Genomic DNA, 23,811 nt, shown 5'->3' with positions numbered 1-23,811 from the left:
AAACGTGACTTTTCAAGTAAAATTGAGCAACTAAGGAAAAAAAATTCTTCAGCAGATAAGTGTCTGATGTAGAAAAACATCTTGGCTTGTATCTTCCACCAAAACAGTATGGGAATTAGAAATTAGGTAGAACAGTGCTAAAGGAGGATTTCACAGTCATTTTATCTTAATGACTGTCTTTATCTGGTTAATTCCATCCAAGTCAATTCCCTGATTTGTTCTGTCCAAACACTAATATGAGCAAAAAGGAAAAAAAATGAGAAAAAAATTATCTAGAGGTGAAGGAGTAGATCAGAGCTGGCTGTAACCTAACTGGATTGATTGGTGTCTGTGGAGCCATGTATCCAGTGTGATTGCTATAATACATACAGGTGTGTTGCATGGGTGCAACAGCTGAACGTCTCTCTTAAGTTGCAATGGAAAAAATAGGAGGAAAGGAGGTGGTAATAATGGTTTCCTTTTGTTCAAGCAAAACCTATGTTGGATTCAGTTTGGGGTTTTTCTCAGCCTAAGAGGATTCTGATGCATGGCTGTAACATAAACAGCAGGTAACAGAGACCGAATGGAGGCAGCTCCATCCTTTTTGCTTGAATTGTAAAGTAAAAACTGAGAGTATAGGACATCAGAGGAAGGCAAGTGAGAAACAGTCTATGGTCAGCGATTCTGGAAGAGGAACACTGGATTCTGTTGCCTTTTTGCTGTAAAAGTATTTGGGAAAAAAATTAGTAGCTCTGTGGGTGACACCATCAGTGGAGGTATGTGGCATTACTGCTCTGAAAAGCTGGTTGGTTGCGTTTGGGCTTGTTCTTTTTTTTTTTCTCTGTATCCCCTGACATATGGTACTCTGGTTGAAGTTTGGGTTGGTTGAAGGAGGGAGGTGGGGAGGGGAGAGATGCTGTCCTCTGGCATGTTCTAACTGCATGGATGTTTCCTGCACACCAAGGTGTGAGTTCCACTCTGCATGGTAGATCCTGAAGTGAAGGCATCACAATGCAACTCTGAGTTAAGTATTGCAGTATTTTTATTGTAAAGGAACACTCCTTACTTGCAACAGAGATATAAAATAATTGCTTTATCCTTAAACTGTTCTTAGGTTAAGCAGTATCAAGTGTTTCTCACTGAGAAGGTTACTGTTCCAAGATGTTTCCTCCTTCTTTACATCTCTCGGGAAAGGAATTCAGTGTCTCTACTTCCAATTTTTGCTAGTGTAGTGAAATAGTACAATGTTATTTGCTTAGCGCTTTCAGTTAGTTGCATGTAAGATACTGTGATTCTTCACTCAGTAACCTTATCATAACGGTTTATTATTTTGTCCAGTTATGTGTCATTGTAGATCTTTTCAACACCTCTGCTTTGTATGGTGTATTACTCTGTAGTGTATTCTTCTCTGGTGTCTTGGATGTGTACAGAAGTTGCATTTTGACAGTTGAATGAAGTCAGAATGCCAAGTGACCCTGACTGTTTTAATAGTTTACGGGATGCCTTTTTTGTCACCTCTAAACTTGATTTTCCAGATTGCTGGTACATTTTATATGGGACTAAAACAAGAGCAGATTTCAAGGAAGTCACTAAAACCAGCATAATTCTGCAGTGTCTTTCTGATTTAACTGTTTTTGAAGAAACACTAGCTAGTTAATTGAGTTCCTGATGCATTACAACCTAAAATGCATTAATAAAATTGTAGCATGCATAGTATGGATATTAAAAAAAGGGATGATTTTATCGGTAACAGTTTGACTAAATATTTCATTAGAGAGGTCTTCAGTTTGAAAGACCATTTATTTTTCATCCCCTCAAACTGTATTGATGTTAGGCCTTAAATATTTGTTCTATATGTCCTAAGTCAACTTTTTAGCTGACTTTTTGGCTTTTTTCTGACATAGTTCTCATGCTGTCTGTGACCTGTGACCACACAACTGTCCTGTTTATCCTTTGTGGTTACTGATAGAATTTCAGCTTCCCCACTTCCCTGATATTTTCTCCATTATTGCAGGATTTATTAAAAATCAGTATCATTATCTGACTTGTGAAGTTATTTCAAAACCAATAGTCTTCTTTGCTGTCATTGGAGTAGAAAGTATTTTGCCAGGAATACAATGACGACATTTATTGTCTTCTGAAATGGAAGATTAAAAATACCTCATTAGACACATAAAAAATATGCATAATGCTTTAACATCTCTAGCTAGTAAGTATGCTGTTGCTGGGGCTTCTTTTGTTTCTGATACTTTTTAAGTACCAATAATCCTTGAGTTATAGAAATTATTTTTCAAGAGTGTAACAGGCCTGTCAGATCACTCCAAAGTTAACATTTCCTGAATATTTGTATGTAATTCTCAAATTTCTCAGTGTCTACTGTTCCCTAATCTGATTCCTGTCACAGTAAATTGTAAAACTCAACTGACTTACGTACAAAGTTGTTCTGGTGCTGCCAAAGCAATTTTTTACAATCCCACCTCTGAACAAAGCAGGACTGAGTATTATTTTTACCTGAACTAATAGGACAGCTTATCCAAACCTTCAGCATATTTACTAATCCTGAGCACTGAAATACCTCAGGATGGACTTTTGCTACTTTCTCCAGGTATTTTGTGAAATCTAATAAAAGCACATAAATTTGACTTTTCAATCAAAATTTTAAAGCTTCATTTTATCCTTATGGGAGTTTTTTGTGACACTATTGTTAAAGTGTTTGATGTCCTTTTGAAACCTTCTCTATCCACCACTATAAGCATAGCACTTCATTAACAAAAGCCTTGGTAAAATGCTGAGGAAGAAACCGTGTTTCTTCTATTACAGAGTGAAATATATTTTTTATGGCTACAGTCAGAGGATTTCAGTTCCAAGCTATGAAATATTGGACTTCTCTCTTTTCTTTTTTTTTTTTTCCTTTTTTTTCTTTTTTCTTTTGGAGATGATAGTATCTGTCTCTTTGGCAAAGTGTTCAAGCTGTTATGCTGGTCCTGTTGGATTTCACTTTGGGCTCTGCTATGCTGGATTGCTAACTTAATTTCAAATGCTTTTAACTCTTTGATATTTTCCTGTAAGTAATTTGTATTAGAGGAGATTTGACACTTGCTTCTGTGGAGTAAGCAAACTCAGTGGTATTGTCCATAGCCACCTGGTCAAGTGGTATTACTTACCACTTGTGGTTACTGCTGTTCTGAAAGGAAATCAAGGCTTCCAGATCTCAGCTAAGAAGAGGTTTCTCTGTGGAATCTTTGTGTGGACACCCTGCCCCCATAGCATCCGCTAACAGGAGGCAATTTAGGTTTGTCTGTGCAACAAAGTTTTGTTATGGCAAAAGTTATATTGCTAGGAGGTAGCACAATATGAAAATTCATACCATAGCACCGACACTTATCCTGACAAAAACCATTGATACAGATGCAACTGTGCTGGCAGAAAGAAGTCTCTTTTAGCTTTGCATATAACTTTGAAAGTAAATTGTGTGTAGATATGCATATAAGTATATAGTCATATAGGGGCTGGCAAAGAGCTCCTATGTGCTCCTGCTGCAGGGGGCCCTGCTACGGTGCCAGTGCCTGGAGAGAGGTTCTGCAGCACAGGCAGCTCTGCCTGTGCCAGCCTTCCACTCTTGAAAAGCACCAGACCTCTGCTCTGGGCAGGCTGGAACCCAGGGACTGCAGCCCCTCTCAGCTTTTTGCAGGCCTCAGGAGAGCATTATTCACAGCCGTCAGTTCTTTTTCTGGCAGAGTCTGTCTCTTCAGGATTTTGTCTTCAGTAATTTTTTGTTCATTCTTATTAAGAGGTGGAGTTTAAGACAGAAGTGTATTCCTCTAGTTCTTCTTGTTTACATACAGTATAAGTTGCTCAAGATTAGTTTTGCCCCAACAGACTAAGTATGAAAACTTTTTCTAGGAGAAACCAATTGCATGTTGTAAAGTATATTCCTTTATTTATTCTCAGGAGTAAACATGCCTTCAAGAAAAAGAAATTCCTCTGGGTTTGTTGATCAATCTCTTTTCATTGTTAATTCATGTTGAATATGAATATACTGGGTGACTTTGAATGAGATAGAGGAAGTGCTGTCCTTTATGTACTGTCCTTTATATATATAATTTAAGACTCTGTACAACAAACTCACTGTTACCAGGCACTGTTTCTTTGTAAAGTTCAGTTAGACTTTTTTTATCCAAGTATTGGTCTAAAGGCTTTCGTTCAGTTTTTTTCAGTAGGGGGAAGAGGACAGAAAGGAGTCATGAGCAGGCAAGCCAGAAGAATGGCTGTCATTTCTCTGATTAGATGGGTTCCTGGTGAGGATGTTGTATTTTCCCTCACACTCGGAGGATAACGCTGCCTCCTTCCTCCCATGTATTTGATGGCCTCTGTGAACCCCCACAATCCGCTGTTTGAGGTACAGGGAGTTTGCCCACACGCTAGGAAAGTCCTAGGGCTTTTATACTTTTGTTTTTATTCATTAACATTTATAATATCAAAAATAGCAGAATATTCTATTTATAGTGGTAGAAAGGAGGTCTTGTCCATATAGGGTTATTAACTTTCTGTCATTACTTCATTCTAGTGAGTCATTATGTTTCCAGTTTCTCTTCAAGTATTCCTCATGCCGTCCTTTAGCTTTTCTCTGCCCTGGAATGGATAAGAAGTTCAAGCAGAGTATGAAATATAATTTTTATTAGGACTCTATGTAGGTAAAAAGAAGCCATTATGGAAACTTTTATTTTTTAATTTCAGCCATAAGATGTTTTCTTGGGTATGCATGCAAGCAGTCCAAAGTAATTTGCATAAATTAGACTTGGCTACTTTTTTTTGTAATTTTAAGTAGTAGGAAATGCTTCTATAGTGTCATGTAATTTCTCCTTAGCTTTGCAAACCTTCTTGCTGAAGATGAAAATATATTGGAGGTAATTGACTACCTTTCTTTGCCTTTCTTCTACAGGGTACATTTTTATATTTTAGTCCCTGTGGTGCAAGTGTTTTTATAACTTATGAAAATGTTTGAATGTATTCTTCCTGAACTGTCATTCTAGAATTGACTTCCTGGCAGGGGATTCTCACCTTTGGAAATTGAACCTCCAATGATTTCTGCCTGGGTTTTGTATGTTCATGATATGCTTTGGGGTTTTTTATTTGGTTGTTTTGTTGGAGGCTTTTTGTTTGTTTGTTTGTTGTTTTGTGGGGTTTTTTGTTTAGTTGGTTTTTAATTAACAAATCCTGACTTCTCACCAGAACTGCTTGTTTTTTGGGGGAGAAATGCTTAGTTTTTTCTAAAAGTTTAAACTGATGCAGACTCTGTGCAGGGTACTGTTAGAGTTAGAAATTAAGATCAATGAGCAAATTAGAAAGAAAAAATCACCTGGGTTTAAGTAAAGTTTATTATTGATGATCTGAGAGTTTAAAAAGAAGTATTTCAGGAATTTTATTTATTTCTATCTGGATGCACTCAAATATTTGTGGACTTCTAAGAGGTTTTTATTAGGGAAATAGAATTAATTTTTTAATGTTTCTTCAAGAAAACAAGGCTTATTCTATGTTCTTTTTCAGTGCTTTCTTGACATGAATGGAATACAGAGAAAATATTTTTATTCTGCACTAGACTCTGTATATTCTTGTTTTTTGGGGGGGAAATGCTTAGTGCCTTGGATGTACTTTGTTTTACAGTGTTTTCTCAAACCAGAAGCAGCACTCTGGGAAAAAGATGTCATAAGAAAACCATGTAGTCAGTTTCTCGTTATGTGTGTGAAAGGATGCTTGTAAAATGTGATATAATTTCTTTGCAGAGGACTTTCAGGATATCTTGAGATGTGGCCATGGACAGGAGGGTTTATTATTTCATGCCATCACAGGAATACTAAATTCAATATACCTGTCATCCTGATAGAAGTAAATACTCTGATCAATCAGACCATAGCTGTAAGTGCATCAGAATTTCAGTTAATAAAATAAAAAAAAACCCCAAAAACCTGCCAAAGTAAACTACTAGTCTTCATTGTTTTGTACTGGCCTTCTGGCCTCTATAGATTCACTTAGCTTTGGGCTGAATTTGCTCTTTTCGAGACTTAAAGTGTTATGCTCTTCCATCTTAGGTGAAAATACCAGTTTTGCTAAAGAATACACTCTGATAGTTTGGCCTGTTTTATTGGCTCTGAGTTTGTAACCTGGTACCACTGCTCATGCTCTGGCTCTAAACTGAAGGGTGTCCTACCTTCAGTGGTCCTTCAAGGTGTTTCCGTGTCAGACTGGATGTGATGCACTTCTGTTAAGTGCTTTGAATTTTTTTATTTCAGCTTGGGCATTTTTTTAAAAGCTGGAGAAGGCTCTGATGTGTAAGGCGACATGAAAGACTTTGATTGAAGTGCGAAAGTTTGTGTTACAAGTTTTGAAAGCAGACTGCTCAAGCTGGAGATGCTTAGTAGAAGTTTGTTCTGGATGCACTGCATAATTTATCTACACTGCTTGAATGAAAAACTTCATTAAAGTTTGCAAATAAGCTATTCCAGAGCTACCTCATCAGATAACATGGGGCAGAAAGCCACAGTTGGCACAAAGCAAGTTGTTGCTGTGCTGATGCATGTGCGTGCAAGAGGAGAGGAAATGAAGAGTGCTGTCATCAGCTGAAACTACAGGGAAGTTTTCTTCAGTAGGAACTGATAAAACAGATTGTGATTTAACATACTCAGTGTTAGACTAATAGATCAGAGAGCTGTTTTATGTGGAACACTCATTGACTGAAAAAAGTTTCAAAGCAGTAGAAATGATCTGTGGGTAATTATGTCCTACAAACAAACAAACCCCTAAAAAACCAAACCACAGAGAAAAAAGCAACTCTTGAATAGTTAAATTTAGCATTTCTACAGTGAACCATTTTTATATGAGGGTAGGTTCACAAGAGGAGGAAAAAAGCAGTGATAATGATAGTACTGTTATTCCTGACAACTTCCCATGATTTCAAATAACCAAAAGACACAGGAATTCAGCATCTGGTAAGGTGGGACACTGTTATGCCTTTGCTCTTTGGTCTGTTTGAGCTTAATGCCCTACTTAGGACTAATTATTTGTAGTTGTTTTAATCACAGTATCAGAAGTATTTTACTGTTAGTCAGCAAATGTACCATGTGTTCAAAATTTGAAGGTTTATTTTTAAAAAGCAGACCATGCTAATTTTTGTGATTAATTAGGAAGCTTACCAATGTCACTTTTTTATAAGCCATCTTAATTACGAGATCTCTAAGATTTACTTTTAGAAATGGTGGTCTGTAGTTTCCAGCTGTGGAGCTCGTAAGAGATTGAAGCCTGTTGATAGCCAATTGAGTGACAGAGACTTTTTTTTTTTCCTTGAGGGAATTTTTTATTTCTATAAATAAAACTGCTCAGGCATCCTTATATATGGATGCATTTTGCTCAGATTCTATTACTAACAGTCATGAAGCAATGGGAGACTGGGATGCAGTGTTTGTGTCTATGGGGTGTGTGAATGTTTCATGGGAAAACATTTGGGAACAGGCAGAGCTGATAAGGTTATGTGTAAGGATTTTTTACAAATTGATCAAGTACCACCCACAGAGTTTTGGCTATTTTGCTTGACATAAAACAAAGATGAGCAGTTATGGTTTGCTGTTTGTGACATCATTTTATAAGCTAAATTTAATTTTCTGCTGAACATCCGCTGGTAATGTCATGGTAATAACTTCCTATTGATTAATTAAATGTGTTCCTTCTCCTTACTTGTAACTTGCATGAAGTTGCCCAAATGTGGGTTTTTGTTATTACTAATGGGCTGTGAATGGAAACACTGTGCACATTTTAATTTTCTTCTTTGCTTTGCTCAGAAGTAATAATTTAAAATTGATTGCCTTATTAAAATTTATTTTCTCAAAATAAACTATAGCTCTGATGACTTTCAGAATAGTTTGGGGTTTTTTGAATTATGAGGCATTTTTACTCCCTTGCTGGTGACATGTAGAATTGTTGTTTATGAATTGGTAGCATTTCAAGTACTTTAGAAAAGGGCTAATTTGAAGGAAAGACATTTAATTCTTGAAACATTTCATGCGAAATAGACTGTGAGTAGAAAGACTTTCTTTAAAAAGAACTTCATTTAAAATAAAATGTTATGCTGAATGAAAGTGTTGGACATGAACCGACTGGTATCCAAAAGCAAAGAAAATCTATTGAGACTAGTGTCACTCCTTTACAGCAAGGTTTAGGCATTTGAGTGTTGTGTTAGATTTCAGCAGTTTTGGACCCTTTGTAGCGCTGGAGGAGACTGTAAAGTTAGATATTTGGAAAGGTTAAAATATAAAGCAGATAACCTTAACGTTATATCAACATACTTCATGTCTGACCATGCTTAAAAAATCTCCAGAAATTTCCAGAATATTATAAAAATAACCATCTTTGTCACAAGTTAGATAAGTTGAAAATTTGAAATAGTCTCGTTTCATTTCTCTTGCAAGATTTGAAAGCTGAGTTATTTATTTGATTATCTCCGTTTGTTTTTTGACAAACATCAAGGTCTTTGCCTCACTTCTATAAATGCTTTCGTGTTCTATTCTGCTCCTAAGTCTTTGAATACGTAATAGAAAAATCTCAATTTGCTGCTTAACCCAGTAAATTGCAAGAAGACTTTTCCACTAGTCTGACTTGCAATGCTGGTGGCAGTTTACTGAGATACAAAACATTCTTTCACGGCCTATTTGTCTGATATATTGAACTTTGGATCAACTTTACTGTAGGAAAAAAGTGGTGAGACTTTTAATAGCTTAGAATTTGCTCTCTTTACTGAATTGACAGCTTTCCTCTTTGGGTTGAAAAAATCTCTTTAGGCCAGGTTTAAGAGCAAAATTTGTAATCACTTTATGGGAGCTTATGCTGAAATTTCTACTTAATTTTCAAGTGTGTGAAGTGCAGTAATCTTGTTTGAAAAGAAACAGAAACACCAACATAAGAGTAAAACTATTCTTAGAACTTAGCAATATCTAATAACTGCAGATTGTTTTTCTTTCCTTTTCCATTCATTTAAATTAATTTTAAATCATCAAAAATCACAGACAGCAGTTTTTGAGAGTCTTTGAATGTTAAATCTATTTTTTATTAATTTTGAATACTGGAGGATTAATAGATTATCTTTGGGACACTGAACTTGGAAAGCAGAATGCCTTTAAGCAAAGTCAGAGTATCAGTTAGAGTTTACAGTTACATCTGTTCTGTCTTTGCCAATTAGTTGCTTTTATCATTCAAAGGCAAGAAAATGGATGTACTTCCCATAACATAAGTACAAGTAGCTTTGTAAATATTAGGCAAAAATTACTAAGTTTATTTGCAGTGAGCATATTTATCCTGGTGTCTGGGAAAATCTGGGTTCTAGCCCAGGTCTTACTTGCACTTTCTTATTTCCTTCAGAGTTAAGGAGTGTGAGCTTGCAGAACTGTGTTAACCTGAGGTGAGAAGTTCTGGTAAATGGTGTCCTGGAGCTTTCAGGAACTGAATTACTTCTGAGAACCCTACTCTTCCTTAGGTTTGATTAAAATCAGCAATAGATGCTATAATTTTCAGAGAACACATAGACGTGTCTACAAAACACAGTGGCATAAGATTTACAAATTGTCCCTGCACTGAGTGTTTTTCACTGGTGCTTTTAACTTCCTTTATCAACTGCCTGTGTTTCTTAAGGCATGTGATAACTGGGAAGGTTTACTGCAGCCATGCAGAATAAATAATGCTTGGGTTCTGCCTGGTTTTCCTGCAATGTGTTCCATCTACTAGGCCTCCAATTTTACTAAAATTTGTTGACTTAATCAGTCAGTTCTTTGTCTCTCTGTCAAATTTAGCTAATCCTGGTTAAGGTTTGAAATATTCTGGGCAAAGAGTCAAGATTTACAGACAAAAGCAAGGTTTCTGTAAGCTCCCTATCTTCCTGTTTTTCTAGATAAATCACTGAGAAGTCTGTTCTAACAGACTCTCCCATTGCAGTAAAATGCAAGACTGTTCTTCATAGTGTGATTGGTTGGAAGACAGGTATTCTTTAACACATGGCAATATTTTGTCTTTAACATTTGAATGCCAAATTTAACTTAATCTCTCCCATGTAAATAATCATTTGAGACTATATTCATCTTGTGATTTGGTAAACATGCCAAAGCCTTCCATTAATACTGTTTCCCAAGAACCTCAGATACATCTTCGTAATTTGGAAATAACACAGTGAATATGAGTTCTTCTAGGACTTCATTAACAGTATCTCATATCACAAAATCTTTGTAAAGGTAAGATATCGACAGTCTTAAGATACAACAGTCCTATATATACTTACATCTTCGTCTAAAAGTACATGGGATACATTGAGAGCCAAAATATTCCAAGATACTTGAAATGCTTTCTTTTGAAGACTTCTAAAACTTTAAAGCAAGGAGCTAATGCAAAGTAAAATTAAATGAGAAATTAATTTTCTGCCTATCTTGTCCAAAACCCAAGCCATTTGTATTCTATTTCATTTTGTGCTAACAAGGTACTCTTTTATAATATACAGCTTTTTGGAATAATTTGAAGTTGACATAACAAATCTTTTTCATGTTGAAAAGAAAATTAAATTCATGGTATTGGAGAGAGAGATGCAATTAAACCATCTAGTTAGGAGTGTGAAAGTTCTGGGTTCATATCCTTTCTCTTTTGGAATTTTTATTCATTTTATTCCCTTTTATAAAAAATATAAAGCCTCTCATGGGAACAGAACTTACCTGCTCCTGGCTGAGCACTGAACTAAAGCTTTCTGTTGACCAGTGACATAACTTGAGCAGCATGGCTGGAGAGAGTACCCTTTCTTCCACAGTTTTGTGCATTTAAAAGGCAACAGCCTGGCTGACAGAGCATTGCTCTATGAAACACTAGTTTAAGTAGACTTGAACTGAGAAGGCCAGTTCTCTTAGTCCAGTGCAAATGTTGTAACCATTAGGTCTTTCTGTAGAATAGCCTTAATGTTTAATGTTTGAAGTATCAAGTTTGATGTCTAGCACAGTTTTATTTTTGCCACACCCTGGTATCAATACACATCACTGATAGATTTCAGTGTTAGTTGCATCACCCATTCATTATTTGACATGCCTGGTTCATTTGCCTGAGTCAGTCACCAAGCACAGAAAGGAGGGCTGAAAGGAAATTGGAAGTATCTTGCTGTGAATTAATCTGTTTCTTTGTTCATAAAGAAATCAATGAAAGTGATGGCAATGAATACCATGGTACGATCAAATCTTGAGATGGGTTCCCTCTGGTTTCGTAGCATTGTCAGTTAAGGTTTGAAAGAACGTACCTGGGTATCTGCCCCTGTCTCTACTAATGTCATGCTCTGCGCTTCCTGGTTCTTGCCTGGGGGCTTGAGACCTGTCCTTACAGAATGTAACTGCAGAATGGAGCTTTTAACCCAGAGAGGATTGTAAGACTTTCTTCTTTGCTCTCTTAACTCACCACAGTCTCTGCTTTCAGCCATTTCCCACCACACGGGACTGGCAGGATAGCACTGAAGACACAGGAATGTTATTGTGGACAATGCAGCAGTATAAGTTCACAATAATATTGATATGATTTAGTATTACTTAAATTTAAAATAGCTATGTTATCATAGTGGCAGTATTTAATCCATCAGTCTCTGATCCTATATGATTCAAAGGCAGGGTCAACTACATGTAAATCATTCTTGACAGAAACTCATCGACATGCCTAGGTAATCTTGTAAAAGTCTGCCAATAATTCTGCCTAGTAATTTACATTCTACGAGATTATTTTTGAGATTTAGAGGATTTTTTTTTTAAGTTTGACAATGATTTTAATACTCTGTTTCGAAAATCTGTCCAGCTTTAGAACATAAATCTATTTTGGGCACATTGCAAATATTGTGTATTTTAAATACATCAGGTGAGACTAAAATTTCCCCTTTGCATAGCAAATGGATATTTTCGTGGTCTGTCAATAAATTCCAGAGAAACAGTTTAATTGTAACCATTTAAAAGGTTTACTTAGTAAATGTGGATGCATCAAATGTAATTAGAAATAGTAAAACTTTACTACCACAATTTATTTTAGTGTAAAAGTAAACTAAAATTGTCTGAAAATATAAGAAGTTTGCAAACAAATCTCAATAAATCATTAATTAATCAGGTAAAGTTGTTCTGAAGGAATTTCTAATGAATTAGTGATGATTTAACCTTTCATGACTCAAAAATACCATTAAGAACTTCAAGGCACAGACAAAACCAAATTGGTGGGGAAGATCATGCTCTCTCACTTAGCCTGAAGCACTGTTTATACATCATAGTTATTTCTCTCAATGTTGCATCGTGTGGATCTTTTCTGTTGTTTCCTTCTCCCATTTTCTGAAGGAATCAATTTTTCAAAAAGTACCATCACTGAACAAACAACTGAAAGCTACTTTTGTTTACATGCTGAAATATGAGGTTAGTTCATACTAAACAATTGTTTCATACTATGAAATTGGAAGGAGTGATTGTGGTCATCTAGTCACATGTGGATTTTTCATCCGTATGACTACTCTGAGTGAATTTCTTTGTTGACCAGAGCCATCTTTATGAAGAAAATGCCCCTCATTAATTGTATTTATTCAAGCTTTAATTTTAGCCCTAGTGGTACTGCACGTAGCTCTTCAATCATATGTACCTGAAATATGTAGCTAAAGACTGTTAAGATTTCCCTTATTGCCTCATCCATCACAGCTGGAATTCTCTTTTAGGTCAGAACAAATTGAAGTGTTATAAGTCGGACCTGGTTAAAAAGAAAATCTGATTGTCCTTGTGTGTAGGCGTGTATGTGTAGATTTTTTTTTTTTTAATTAAAAGCCTGACTTTTGGCTCTCCTGTCTTATGGTATGGTTCTACTTAAATGAAGACAAGGGCAGCTGGATCTTCAAATGATGTTTCTGTATTCAAGAATACTGGCAAGAGTGAAGAACTGCAGAGTCCTCCTGCTTCACCCTTGGCAAGAAGGTCAAAAAGGAAGGCAGAGAATGAGAGCGGGTCAGCTATGCATAGTGTGAAACAGCGCAGAGGCATCTCCCCCTCCGTGGACCGTGCTTTGAACCGCATTGTGGGGCATCTGGATATGTTAACTCTAGTAAGTATGCAATAACAGGTGACAATTAAATGACAGTGCTATCAAAGGGCAACAGTACCCTGGAGTCATTTTCATAAATCAGAACATTAAAGATTATGGGGTCATTTTGAATAGCTCTATAGTCAAGTGACTGTTTTGGTGTTTTGCTTGCAGAAAATATTGATTGCATGTGTTGTGTTTGCTAGAGTGAAAGCTTCCTGGTATATAATCGTAAAGACTGTTGCTGTATTTTTAACTCTGCGTGAAGAGAATTGCTGGTTTTCAGTACTGAGATCTAGGGTAGTTTTGTCAGAAGCCAGTTGTTTAGCAGACATTTCAGCTGGAACAATCACGCTCTAGCAGGGGATGAACAAAGTAAATTGGCAATATACCAATAAATCCCTTTCCAAACTTAGTGTGTGAGATGTTGGCTTAGGTAGGAATCCAAGCAGTGCAGTAAGTCCTAGTGCCAATTTGTGCCAAACTGCACAAATACTCAGTCTCAGTCAGTGACTCTGAGTCACTTGTTTGCAAATGCTCAATACATCTCTTTAATCCAGATTTAGCTTATGTTTTAAGATACTTCTTTGTAGTCTGTAATGTATTGACATTATATCACTTCAAAATGAAGCAGCTGAGGGTTTTTTTTTTCTGTGATCTTTTGCAATATATATGTTAAGTAGGAAGAAATAAGTTTTGGGAAGTATGGAGTCAAGTCATGAGTTGAAAATGATTTGTGTAGTAAGTTGGATGGAAAAGAAACTGCCAGCTTGGGTCCAAAAACCTACTTTTTCTGATGATGATAACCTCTTAGAGTATGAATGCCTTTTAATAGTATATTTTTTTCTAATTTCTTTTTCTTGAGGATGCCTTAAAAGTTTCTTTTAGGTTTTTGAAAGACATCATTTGTGGTCACAGTGATGGCTGTTTTTCTATTGAAATAAGAATGCAACTTTCACATAGTATTTCAGAGCACTTTACATTATGCATCTATGTATTTCTCTTTCTCAGGGAAAATGTTTTGTGAAAACAAAAACATTTAGACAATCTCCATGGAGACAAAGCCATAATTTTTAAATACAGTTTTAAATAGGTGGAATAGCTAAGGATAAGCCATCTTACATTATTTTTTTCCTGTAGAACTAAAATTACTTTTCTTATGTTACTGTGTTGCACACTTTTATAATACTGTGTGAGTAATGTATACGAAATTGAAATTATTCTCTTCTTCATGCAGACTATTTCAGTCCTGGAACAACGTCTTACTTGTACTGAAGATAAATTGAAAGAATGCATAAGAGATCAGCAAAAAATGTTACTTAAGGGAAAACAGAACTAATAAAATATGAAAATGAACTATGTTGATGAATATGTTTCATAAAATCACAAGGAATGTTTCTTCGCTGGATTTTGCTATAAGCAGAAACATCAAATGAAAGTAATAAAAATGGAAGAAATTTTAAAAAAGAAAAGTTTCAAACATGGGTAGCGAGCAGATATTCTGATTATCTATTCAATGAAGTGTAGCTCAATCAAAACTAGTATTTTCTAAATAATTTCCATTGAACGTTCCAGGGCTCTTATTTTTACCTAAGAAGATCTTTGAATATAACTAAGCCGCTAATAGATGAATAGCAGTTGCTATGCAGGTTACCACTGTGCAGATTTTTAAACTCAGGCAAGGATTGTGAAAATCATGTTCTTTGTGCTTAGACAACATTATTTAAACACCTAAATTAGATAAAACATCATACCAAAAATGCCAGAGGTGTTATTTGTCCCTTACATATTCTCAAGTGTTTTACCAAAATGTAGTGAGTTATTCTATATCTTCTAAACATTTTAGTAATGATTGCAAGAAGATGTAGCGTGAAAACTTTTAGTTACAAATACAAAAATTAAGTCATTTGAACTTTGAAGCTGTAATTGCATCTATATGAATTCAGCTGCAAAACTGATGCATTTGAACACTTCTGCATATCACATCCCTGTCAAAATTCATTTTTCATATTTACGAAAACAGAAAATGAGCTTTATACTTCTAAAGAATATATTTGAACCAAACACAAAACTGTGCAAAATCTAGGTCATAAATACTAAAGATTCTTGTCCTTTGAGGACGTCCACATGTGCTCAAGGTTTGCATGCTATGAATGTACCCCATCATAAAATACATTATGAATGCAGACATAAGTCAGGAAAAACTTTGCAATGTATGATGATTTAGGTTTTATTTTTATTTTTAATAAAAATCCAATTCTTAGGTGATTTTACGTCTTATTTTTAATGGGAAATATTTATTTTCTTTATGTCTATCTGTTATTTTTTTTGAATGGCAATTGCAGAACACCTGTTGTAAATCTACCGTCAAAACTAGGTAATCATTCATTTCTGTAACTTTACATGTACATTGAAAAATAGGACACTTGAAATGAGGGTGCATTTTAATCCAGTTCTGCAACTCACTGTGTATAGATAAAGCCCATTTCTCAGACTGAACCTCATTAATATCAACAGAGTTCAACTTCACTACATGAGCTTCAACATTTGCACTTGAGTGCAAATATGACTGCAGTTCAACCCACAGAAATGTGCAGTCAGTTTTTCTTGCATAATTTATTTTTTCTCTCAGCAACCACCTTCAGATAGCCAGACATCACCTCACTTCCTTGGTTAACTCTGATTTTTACCAGTAGGTACTCCAGATTTGCAGCTCAGTCTTGAGCACTTGGTTATGGCAAAGAAGCAGTCTCTTAAAAAATTTTTGGATGCGCCTGTTTATATGCAGCATCCCAACCACAGATCTTTTGTCAAAGAATGGTCTTATGTATTCCTGCCTGACCTTTGATTATGCAATTGTGTATACTACTATATAACACAAAGTTATGTAAATACTGTCTTTTAGATCAAATGTACTTTATGAATTTGCAAGTACTCTTGTGGTCTTTGCCTTTTCTTGTCCCCCATTAGATGACACAAAACCATGTAGCTGTTAAAATTTTTGCTTATTTCTTGTTTTCTCTTGGTGGACTAGATATGTCATGTCTTAAATCTGCAGATTTTTCTTTTAAGTTTTTTCAAGATCGTTTATCAACAAGATTTGAATACTTCTTTTACTTCCATATTTTTTAATAAAATCTCTGCTGAAATTTTCCCTTCTGCCTTAGCTCCTATCACTAATCCCTACTTCTTTTCAGTACCTATTATCTGGAGCATTTACTACTTAATGCAAATTATTCCTCCATTGTTTGTGAATCTGGTGAACCAACATAACATTCCCAACTTAAGACGTGTTATTGTCATTCTGTCAGGTGGTCTGTTGATACTGAAACTCAACATGATGACACTTGGGAGTATCTCTGGTCATGGTTGCTTGAAAACAGGATGAATGTGTTTTCCTCAAGATGTGATGGCTCTTCTAAAACACAGCCACAACCATCTAACATGATGTTTCTTTTCAAAAAGCGTTGCTGTGGGCAAGTTATCTTATTCTCTTGATCCATCTAATTTCTAATAAAGTTATGGAATGGAAATGCTTCCTTTAAAAGCACCTGCCAAGGCTGTTAAACTCTCAGAAGCATTTACTCTAGGGTTTGGATCTTTAGATTATGAAAATTATATCTGTATTGGAGACTGCATTGAAGTACTGATAGCCCATACATGTTCTAAACAAGCTCAACAATGTGCCTGATGCAGTAGTTTCCCTCAGGGTAAATTATCCCTCTGATACTATATACAAATAGGCCACCCTGTTGGAGAAAGACTGCTTCCAGCTTTCAGGCCTGCTACTGCAAAAATGGCTCAATTACTTATTAAAAAGAATGACATGTAGTAGATCCCCAGGGTTTGTGTGTTAAGAGAGAGAAGGTGGTGGCAGGAACAGTTGTTGCTGGGAGACTGTCTCTGGAGAAACCCACCTTCAAATTCCTCAAGTGTCAAAGCGCTGTGCAGTAACTCAGCAGCTCATTGCAATGTACTTCAGCAGACATTTCAAACTAAAAATGCTCTTCCAAATTGAAAGAAATGCTACCAGTTGTTACTTCAGCATTCACTTTTTGCTATTGTTAACGTATTTTTTATCAATTTAAGGTTTTGGAAAACCAGTTCCCAGAGGTGAATGTATCTGAACAATTCCCTTGTCTTTGGGTGATTGTTTTTTCTTGCATTTACACATGAAAGATAATAATTAGTTTTTTCATTATCATCTTCATGAAATCTAAACTGTAGTTTTAAATTTTGATTATATCAATCTTCTAGCTGGAAAAATGGTGGTAGAATAGGTTCTCATTGTCATTTTAGGATGTCCTGAACAGATCCATATAGCATGAGGGATTTGAAAAGTACAACTTACCATCTTTATTTGTATCTATTTAAATAAATAAACATGCTCTACTATTTTTAGGGTAAACAAAGTTCTTTTTTCTTCCTAGAGGTTTTTTTACAGTGTTGCTGAATTATTTTCATTGTCATTTCACAGCATAAAATCACTCTTGATTTTTCTACTGAGCAACAGTAGCCAGGATGTAGCTATTTCCAGGGACATAGCTTTATGTAACCTATGTTTACCTTGTAAGACTTGTAAAAATCAGAAATTCTGCACTCATTGCCCCAAACAATTAATGAATATGTATGTTCACACTGGATCCAGCAACAGTATGTTTTTGTCAGAGTACCCCCTCAGGGACTTTTGCACGCTTCGGATGCATAATACAATTGAAGCTGTTTCTTTGTGAGAAAATAGGTTAATGACTTGCCAAAAGGCAGATGTTAATTGGAAAAAGTGCATACAAGTCCTTTTCTTTACAATGTATATGGGTTGCATTTGTTATGACTTGCATCCAAGAACAGGTGCAATTTCAATTGACTCAGCTAACAGGATGTGCTGAGTGCACTTCTCACCAATTTCACCAGAAATTTTAAATCCAGCAGAAAAAAGAGTTTCTAAACTAGTCAGTGAGTGATAAGTTGCTTTTATTATCTGTCATAGAGCATATTTATAACTTAATATTGTACCTACAATTAAACATCTTAATAATATGAGAATAAAATCTTTCATTGTTGATTGATATTGTCAAATTTTACTGGTGAGCACTGAGGTCCCTTACATGAGACAAAATGTGTCATCCTTTCCAAATTATTATTTTTTAAGACAGTCAGCAGTTCTAGACAAGGTACAACCAGTGTAATTGAAAATAAAACTTAAAGCAGAAAATTTGTCTTTTTCAGTAACACATTCCCTGCCATGAAGCTACACAATCAGGTCAAGGTCTTTGTCTTGCCTTGCTTCATTTTCCCACAGTTCAGAAGCAAAAGTTAATGAAACAAGTGGAAAAAAACTGTCTGGGTGCACCAGGGTCAAAAGAACTGCTGTTGGATAGTTTAATAATTCTGTTCAGAGGTCTCTGGGAATTTCTAGGCTACTCATACAAGTCCACTGCAACCCGAACTTCAGTTTGGATTCATATGCCTAGCCTAACCTCATCCTTCCGAAGTCTGAGGAGGGTTGGATGTGAAATTCCTCTGCCTGGGGTATATCAACAGTCTAAACCAGTGCTGGAAAATTTAGTTCAAGATGGAGCATTGGCATTGATGAGGGTACTGAGACTACTGGTGTCTGGGGTTATACAATTTTCCCATGCCTAGAGCAAGGACCTACTCAGTGCACTTGCAGAAGCAGGAATGGACTGAGAAGAAATACTGAGAGTCTCAATGCCATATAAATACAGAATTCTGCAGCTCCCAGTAGCAGTTAGGTTTATAAGTCCATCTGTGGCCTGTGTCCTTACAGACCTGGGTAAAAAAGAGGAACCTTGTTTCTCGTCAGAGCTGCTAAAGAGGAATCAATTGCCAAAAGAGGAAAAAGGAAAGACAATCACTGACTGTCTTTTTTTATCCATTTATCTTTATAATGTAATGAAATAGTAGCTGTGTCTTGGGTTTTTATCTCCTCCTAATCCCCAGAGGAAATCCCTGCTCCTTTTAGAGAGATAAAACCGTAGGACACAGAAGGTAGCAAGAGCTGGGAGTCTCTGCATTATAGGGTGTCACTGAACCCTCTTCCGGCCACAGTAGTGAAAGCCAAAGGCCTGCAATGCTTACTCTAGCACCTGTATAAAAGGTCAATTCTCCCTCAAGATTCAGGAAAAGATTTATAGCATTCATAAGCAAAGCATGTTTATGTAAATGTGCTGTTTACTGGGACTCCGTGAACAAATGTCAGAGAGACACAAGTCTGGGAAGGTCAAAGTAGTAAAATTCTCTGATTTCTTCTAAGAAGGATTCAGGTGAGCCATATGCAAAAAGTCCTGCCGCTTTGTACTGCCTGCATCTTGCACATCTCAGAAATGTTTAAAATGAAATGGGCTTGGGTGATGAAAAGAACAGCAGCAATGCTTTCTCATGAGTGCACCGGTTGAACATTTTAAAATTAATATTTTCATTTCATGATATATGCTGCAAGACCCAAGATGTTTGCTAAGGCCTAAAAGGAGTAATTTGAAAGAGAAAGATGAGATGGTTGGTGATGGTTTCTGACAACGTCCAATTTCTGTGCTGACTGCTTGGGCTGCACTGGCTTGCTGACTTCTGTTAAACTTCAGTGATGCCTCACCTAAAATTTGATGTTGTGAGCAAGAGCAGGGTTTAGCCCTTAGTCTAAGACTTGAAAATTCTTGTACTTTACAAAAACAGCTTTCACTTCTAAGAAAATTATATAAATGCGTTAAAATGCCATTACCTTTTCAGTTAAGCAGTGAGTCTAATCATGCAAAACATAGATTATACTTGATTATATGTAACCCCACTGAGTGATTTCAGTCTGCTCTGATGTTTCTCTGCAGCTTCATTGCTGAAACACTGAGCTTTTGTGCAGCTTCTGCAATTTATTCAGCATAGACTTAGCCTATAAATAGCTGCATTATTGAAAGACTGTGGAGGTTCATTAGAGAAGTTGTGAAAGTTCTTCGAGCCAGGGCTGATATAGTACCACTCCAAATTAACCAAAGAATTTCAGCATGTGGGTAAAACTAAACATGAAGCTGAGCTTTTGGCCATGCAGCAGCAACGATGACCATCTCGAGCATCCCTCTGTCAGCCTGGCTGCAGACTCTCACAAAGCACAGTGCACTTCTTGCTGGCTCTGGGCACAGGGAGGAAAGCACAGCATGTGGGAACTTGTGGTCACACCAATCTTGTCCCAAACCAGAGGCAGGACATAGCCAGGGCATCTGCTGGGGGTCAGGGCCACAGGGCATCCTGCTGATGCACCTCCCCACCAGTGCGGGCGCAGCCAAGGAGATTAGCCATCTTAAAATCACACACAGGCATAAGTGCTGTGCTGACTCAATAGGAAGTCACTGCCTGAAATCGGTGGGACTTCCCACATGATTGAATTTACATGCTGGAAATGTCTTAATCTTGTGCACTGTGTTCACATAACTGGGGGGCAAAGAAAATAAATTTGACTTTCAGCTGATGTCTGTTTCCTTTAAAGGTACTCAAAACACAAATACATCAGTTAACTTGAGCTTCTGGTTGGTTTAAAAGGGTACTTCACTATTTATTTCACAGCTATCTGAATTAGACCCTCCCAGGTCTGGCTCTGGTTCTCAGGTAAATGAAAAGAATGGGGGCTTGGTCCCCAGTTTGTGTGCAGACCTTCTCCTACAGCCTTTTGAGTACTCCTTTGGAAGGAATGGTAGACCAAGAGAGGTTTCCAGTATCATTCAAAATCATAAAAGAGGAAATACCCCTCGTCTTTTTTTTATTTGGTGAAGAAAAATGCTGTCAAGCATCCAGGTATTCCAAGTTGTGTATATATTTTCTACATTTCTCTCTTTTCTCCAAATGCTCTAGTTAGTAATTTCGAACTATAAGAGAGTTATGCCCTTGTTACAGAATCTGGGGGAGAGGTTATCAATATTTTCCTATCTAATGGACTTGGTAGGAATAAGGAGGAATTAGTAACTTAACAACCTGTAATATCTGAAAAATGATATTCAGAAAGGAAAGATAATGGATACAATAAAATTGCTCCATCTTCACCGTTACTTCTATGTTTGTACATTTTAGGGTAACCAAGCTGAACTTTCACCACTTGTGGAAGATCAGACTGACATGCTTGGGAGCCAATTTTTAAGATTTGCTCCATATAAGGAGTCACTTACAAAACTATATATAATGTCGCCTGTTAATGTTAGCTATGACACACCCAGTTTCTTTCCTCTTTTTTTTTTTTTTTTTTAATTTTTTTTTATTATGTAAGGAACGATTATGCTATCAGGAACAGGGGCTGGGAGGTTTCTGTCAGCCCAGGTTTTTGTCAGAGAATCTGATTTGTCGTAAGCAAAATGTTTTGCAGAAGCGTCTCTGTTTGAATGAACTTCCGATGAAACACAGGGCAGGTTTCCATCACAGGCCCGCCTGACTTCCTGCCAGCTTGTCTGGCAGCTCTCCAGGCTCCATGGCTCCAGGATGGCTCTGGACTGAACCTGTCATTCTTCCTGACATTTTTTTCTTTTTTCTTTTTTTTTTTTTTTTTTTTTTTTTTTTTTTTTAAATTAGAGGGAAAAGGTCTTTACAGAAATACATGTTGGCTCTGATTGTCCTGAATTGGACATTTTGACAGTAAGGACCTTGCATAGCCCAGTCCCATATTTTATTATGTGGGAGTCCCAGGGCATCTTTCCTCCCTTCCTGAGAAGCTGCTCCAGTTAAACTACCTTGGAAGTGAAATATTTTTTATGTAACACTGAGCTTCATTTCTGAGCACTTTCAGGAGACTTCCCAGTGCCAATATTGTCTATTTCCTAAAATGCCCAATTTCCTTCTGGTTTCTCCATGCTAGCAGTGCCCTTCAGCACTGTCTCCTTCACTCACTTCCTCCAGGCCAGTTTCTGGGACAGAGGCTGACTGTCTTCTGGTCACTCTGGCTGCTGGAATTGTGGGCATGAGGTGGTTTCTTGGGAACTTAGACACAGAGATATATATTCTAGAAGGCCACCTTGGTGGCCAGCTGCTGGTGATTTGGCTGCTGCTCCCTGGTTTATCTGCTCCATCTTCCCTTAGAGCCAGAGATATTTCTCTGCACTTCAGTCTGAATCACCTGGGGGTGCTGGATGTTTCATTCCTTCTCTTTAATGTGGGGTGTTCTGAGGACACGGCCTTGTGCAGGCATGTGCTGGGATCCTGGGACTCAATGGGTGAAGCAAGCTGTGGAAGGCAGATAATTTCCCTTCCACCTCAGGGCTTATGTCACAGGCAGTCACCTTTATTTGCCTTTGTACTCCAAACTCTTAACCTCTGACAACATCCTCTACTTGTTTTTGACTTCAGTCAGCATCAGTATGTTATTTGTGTCTGTGTACCTGGGTTAACTTGGCTTTGAAAAGCATTTGACTGAGAAGTATCTGGCCAACATCAAGAAGATCTGGTGATTTAACTAGATTTAACCATTGGCTTGGTCTTGGTGTTAACAAACAACAAAATCCAGCTGCAAGCATCATTTTAATATTCTCTTTAAGCAATAGAGTATCTCATTTTTTCCAGTCCTCTTAGTTTTAGTTTTTCCATCAGTGACCCATTACATCCGAAAGTGGATTGCTCAAGAGGCTGGCACAGTCAACAAGATCAGCCTTATATTGCTGTCATAACATGACCAGGAGCTATAGAAAGAATTGGAAAGATAGTGATGTGCTCCAGTGTAATTTTCTGGGCAATATTGTAAGTCCTGCCAGACCCTGAAACTTCCAAGGAGAAGAGGCTTCAAGTTTTCAGGGTGTGAGAGGAAGAGACAATGCCAGCAGAGGCTGAATGCAGGCAGAGAGAGAGACAGGGAGAGGAAAAATATGAACCCCATTCTGCTTAAATGCAGCCTCTGATAATTTGGTTGTAAAGTCTTCACAAATGGACTGACAAGCTCTGTCTCCTTCTGCACCAATATTTGTCATGCCTATATTGTCCATTCTTCTGTAGCCCACCAGTTCTTTATCTCTTCTGCTCTGTGTTCTCTTTCACCCTCTGTGTTCTCTCCCATCCTTTTCCTCTGAAAAATTATTTTACAACCGACAATTACTGCACTTGGCTGAAGTTTTGTTGGGCATACCAGGAAGTGTTCTGGATCACTCATGGGTGGAGTTTCCCAAAAGCATCAATTTGGTATTAATGCTGTATAAACAATGGGCCTGTCAAACCCTGAATATCATGAGGCAACCTCAAAATGTTGTGCCTTCTTGCAGATTTCTCTCATGGTTACCTCACATGGCAGAGCCAGCATGGTCTTCACAGTCACACAACAAAAAGTGACCACGGGCAGAACCTCAGCACATGCCAGGAGAAACCTTCCTCATGTTTCTTTCCATTGGCCTGCAGCATCAGTACCAGTCGTGTTTGGTAGAAGCCTGTCCAAGCAGCCATTAAAAAGTTATGGTGGGTGACAGAGTTAGAAGTGTCGGCACATTTTCAAAGTTGCATGTGAATTACCAAGCTCACTTCTGCCAGCTGTAATGGTATGACAAGCTGTATAGTAATGACATTGTTTGCAACAGCTATGGAATCCAGTTTGAATCAGGACATTGTAAGAGGATTTTAAGTAAATATTACAGTTCATACAATGCTAATATGGCTTGACATAGAGAACCACTTAACTCATTTGGGAGCTCTTACTCCTGGTTAGGAAAACACTGGACAAGAGCTCATATAATTACTTCAATCACAGATTTGACGTGCCACAAA

General features: G+C 37.1%; 1 protein-coding gene across 2 annotated transcripts in view; it reads left to right on the top strand.

The window, feature by feature from the left end:
* POC1B (POC1 centriolar protein B) overlaps positions 1 to 16,233 on the top strand; it is a 50,621-nt gene extending 34,388 nt beyond the window's left edge. Inside the window, exons 11-12 of one of the 2 annotated variants that reach the window (XM_066183358.1) lie at positions 12,919 to 13,101; positions 14,318 to 16,233. In XM_066183358.1, the coding sequence (XP_066039455.1) occupies positions 12,919 to 13,101; positions 14,318 to 14,419 (285 nt within the window). In that variant the 3' untranslated portion in view covers positions 14,420 to 16,233. Of the gene's footprint in view, positions 1 to 12,876; positions 13,102 to 14,317 lie in introns of both variants that reach the window. The other variant, XM_066183359.1, reaches the window with a different exon arrangement.
* The last annotated feature ends 7,578 nt before the right edge of the window (positions 16,234 to 23,811 follow it).

Source organism: Chamaea fasciata, unplaced genomic scaffold, assembly GCF_029207755.1.
Source record: "Chamaea fasciata isolate MVZ Bird 193981 ecotype frontalis unplaced genomic scaffold, bChaFas1.0.hap1 SCAF_5, whole genome shotgun sequence".
Classification (NCBI taxonomy): domain Eukaryota; kingdom Metazoa; phylum Chordata; class Aves; order Passeriformes; family Sylviidae; genus Chamaea; species Chamaea fasciata.
This window is presented reverse-complemented; position numbering and strand designations above follow the sequence as displayed.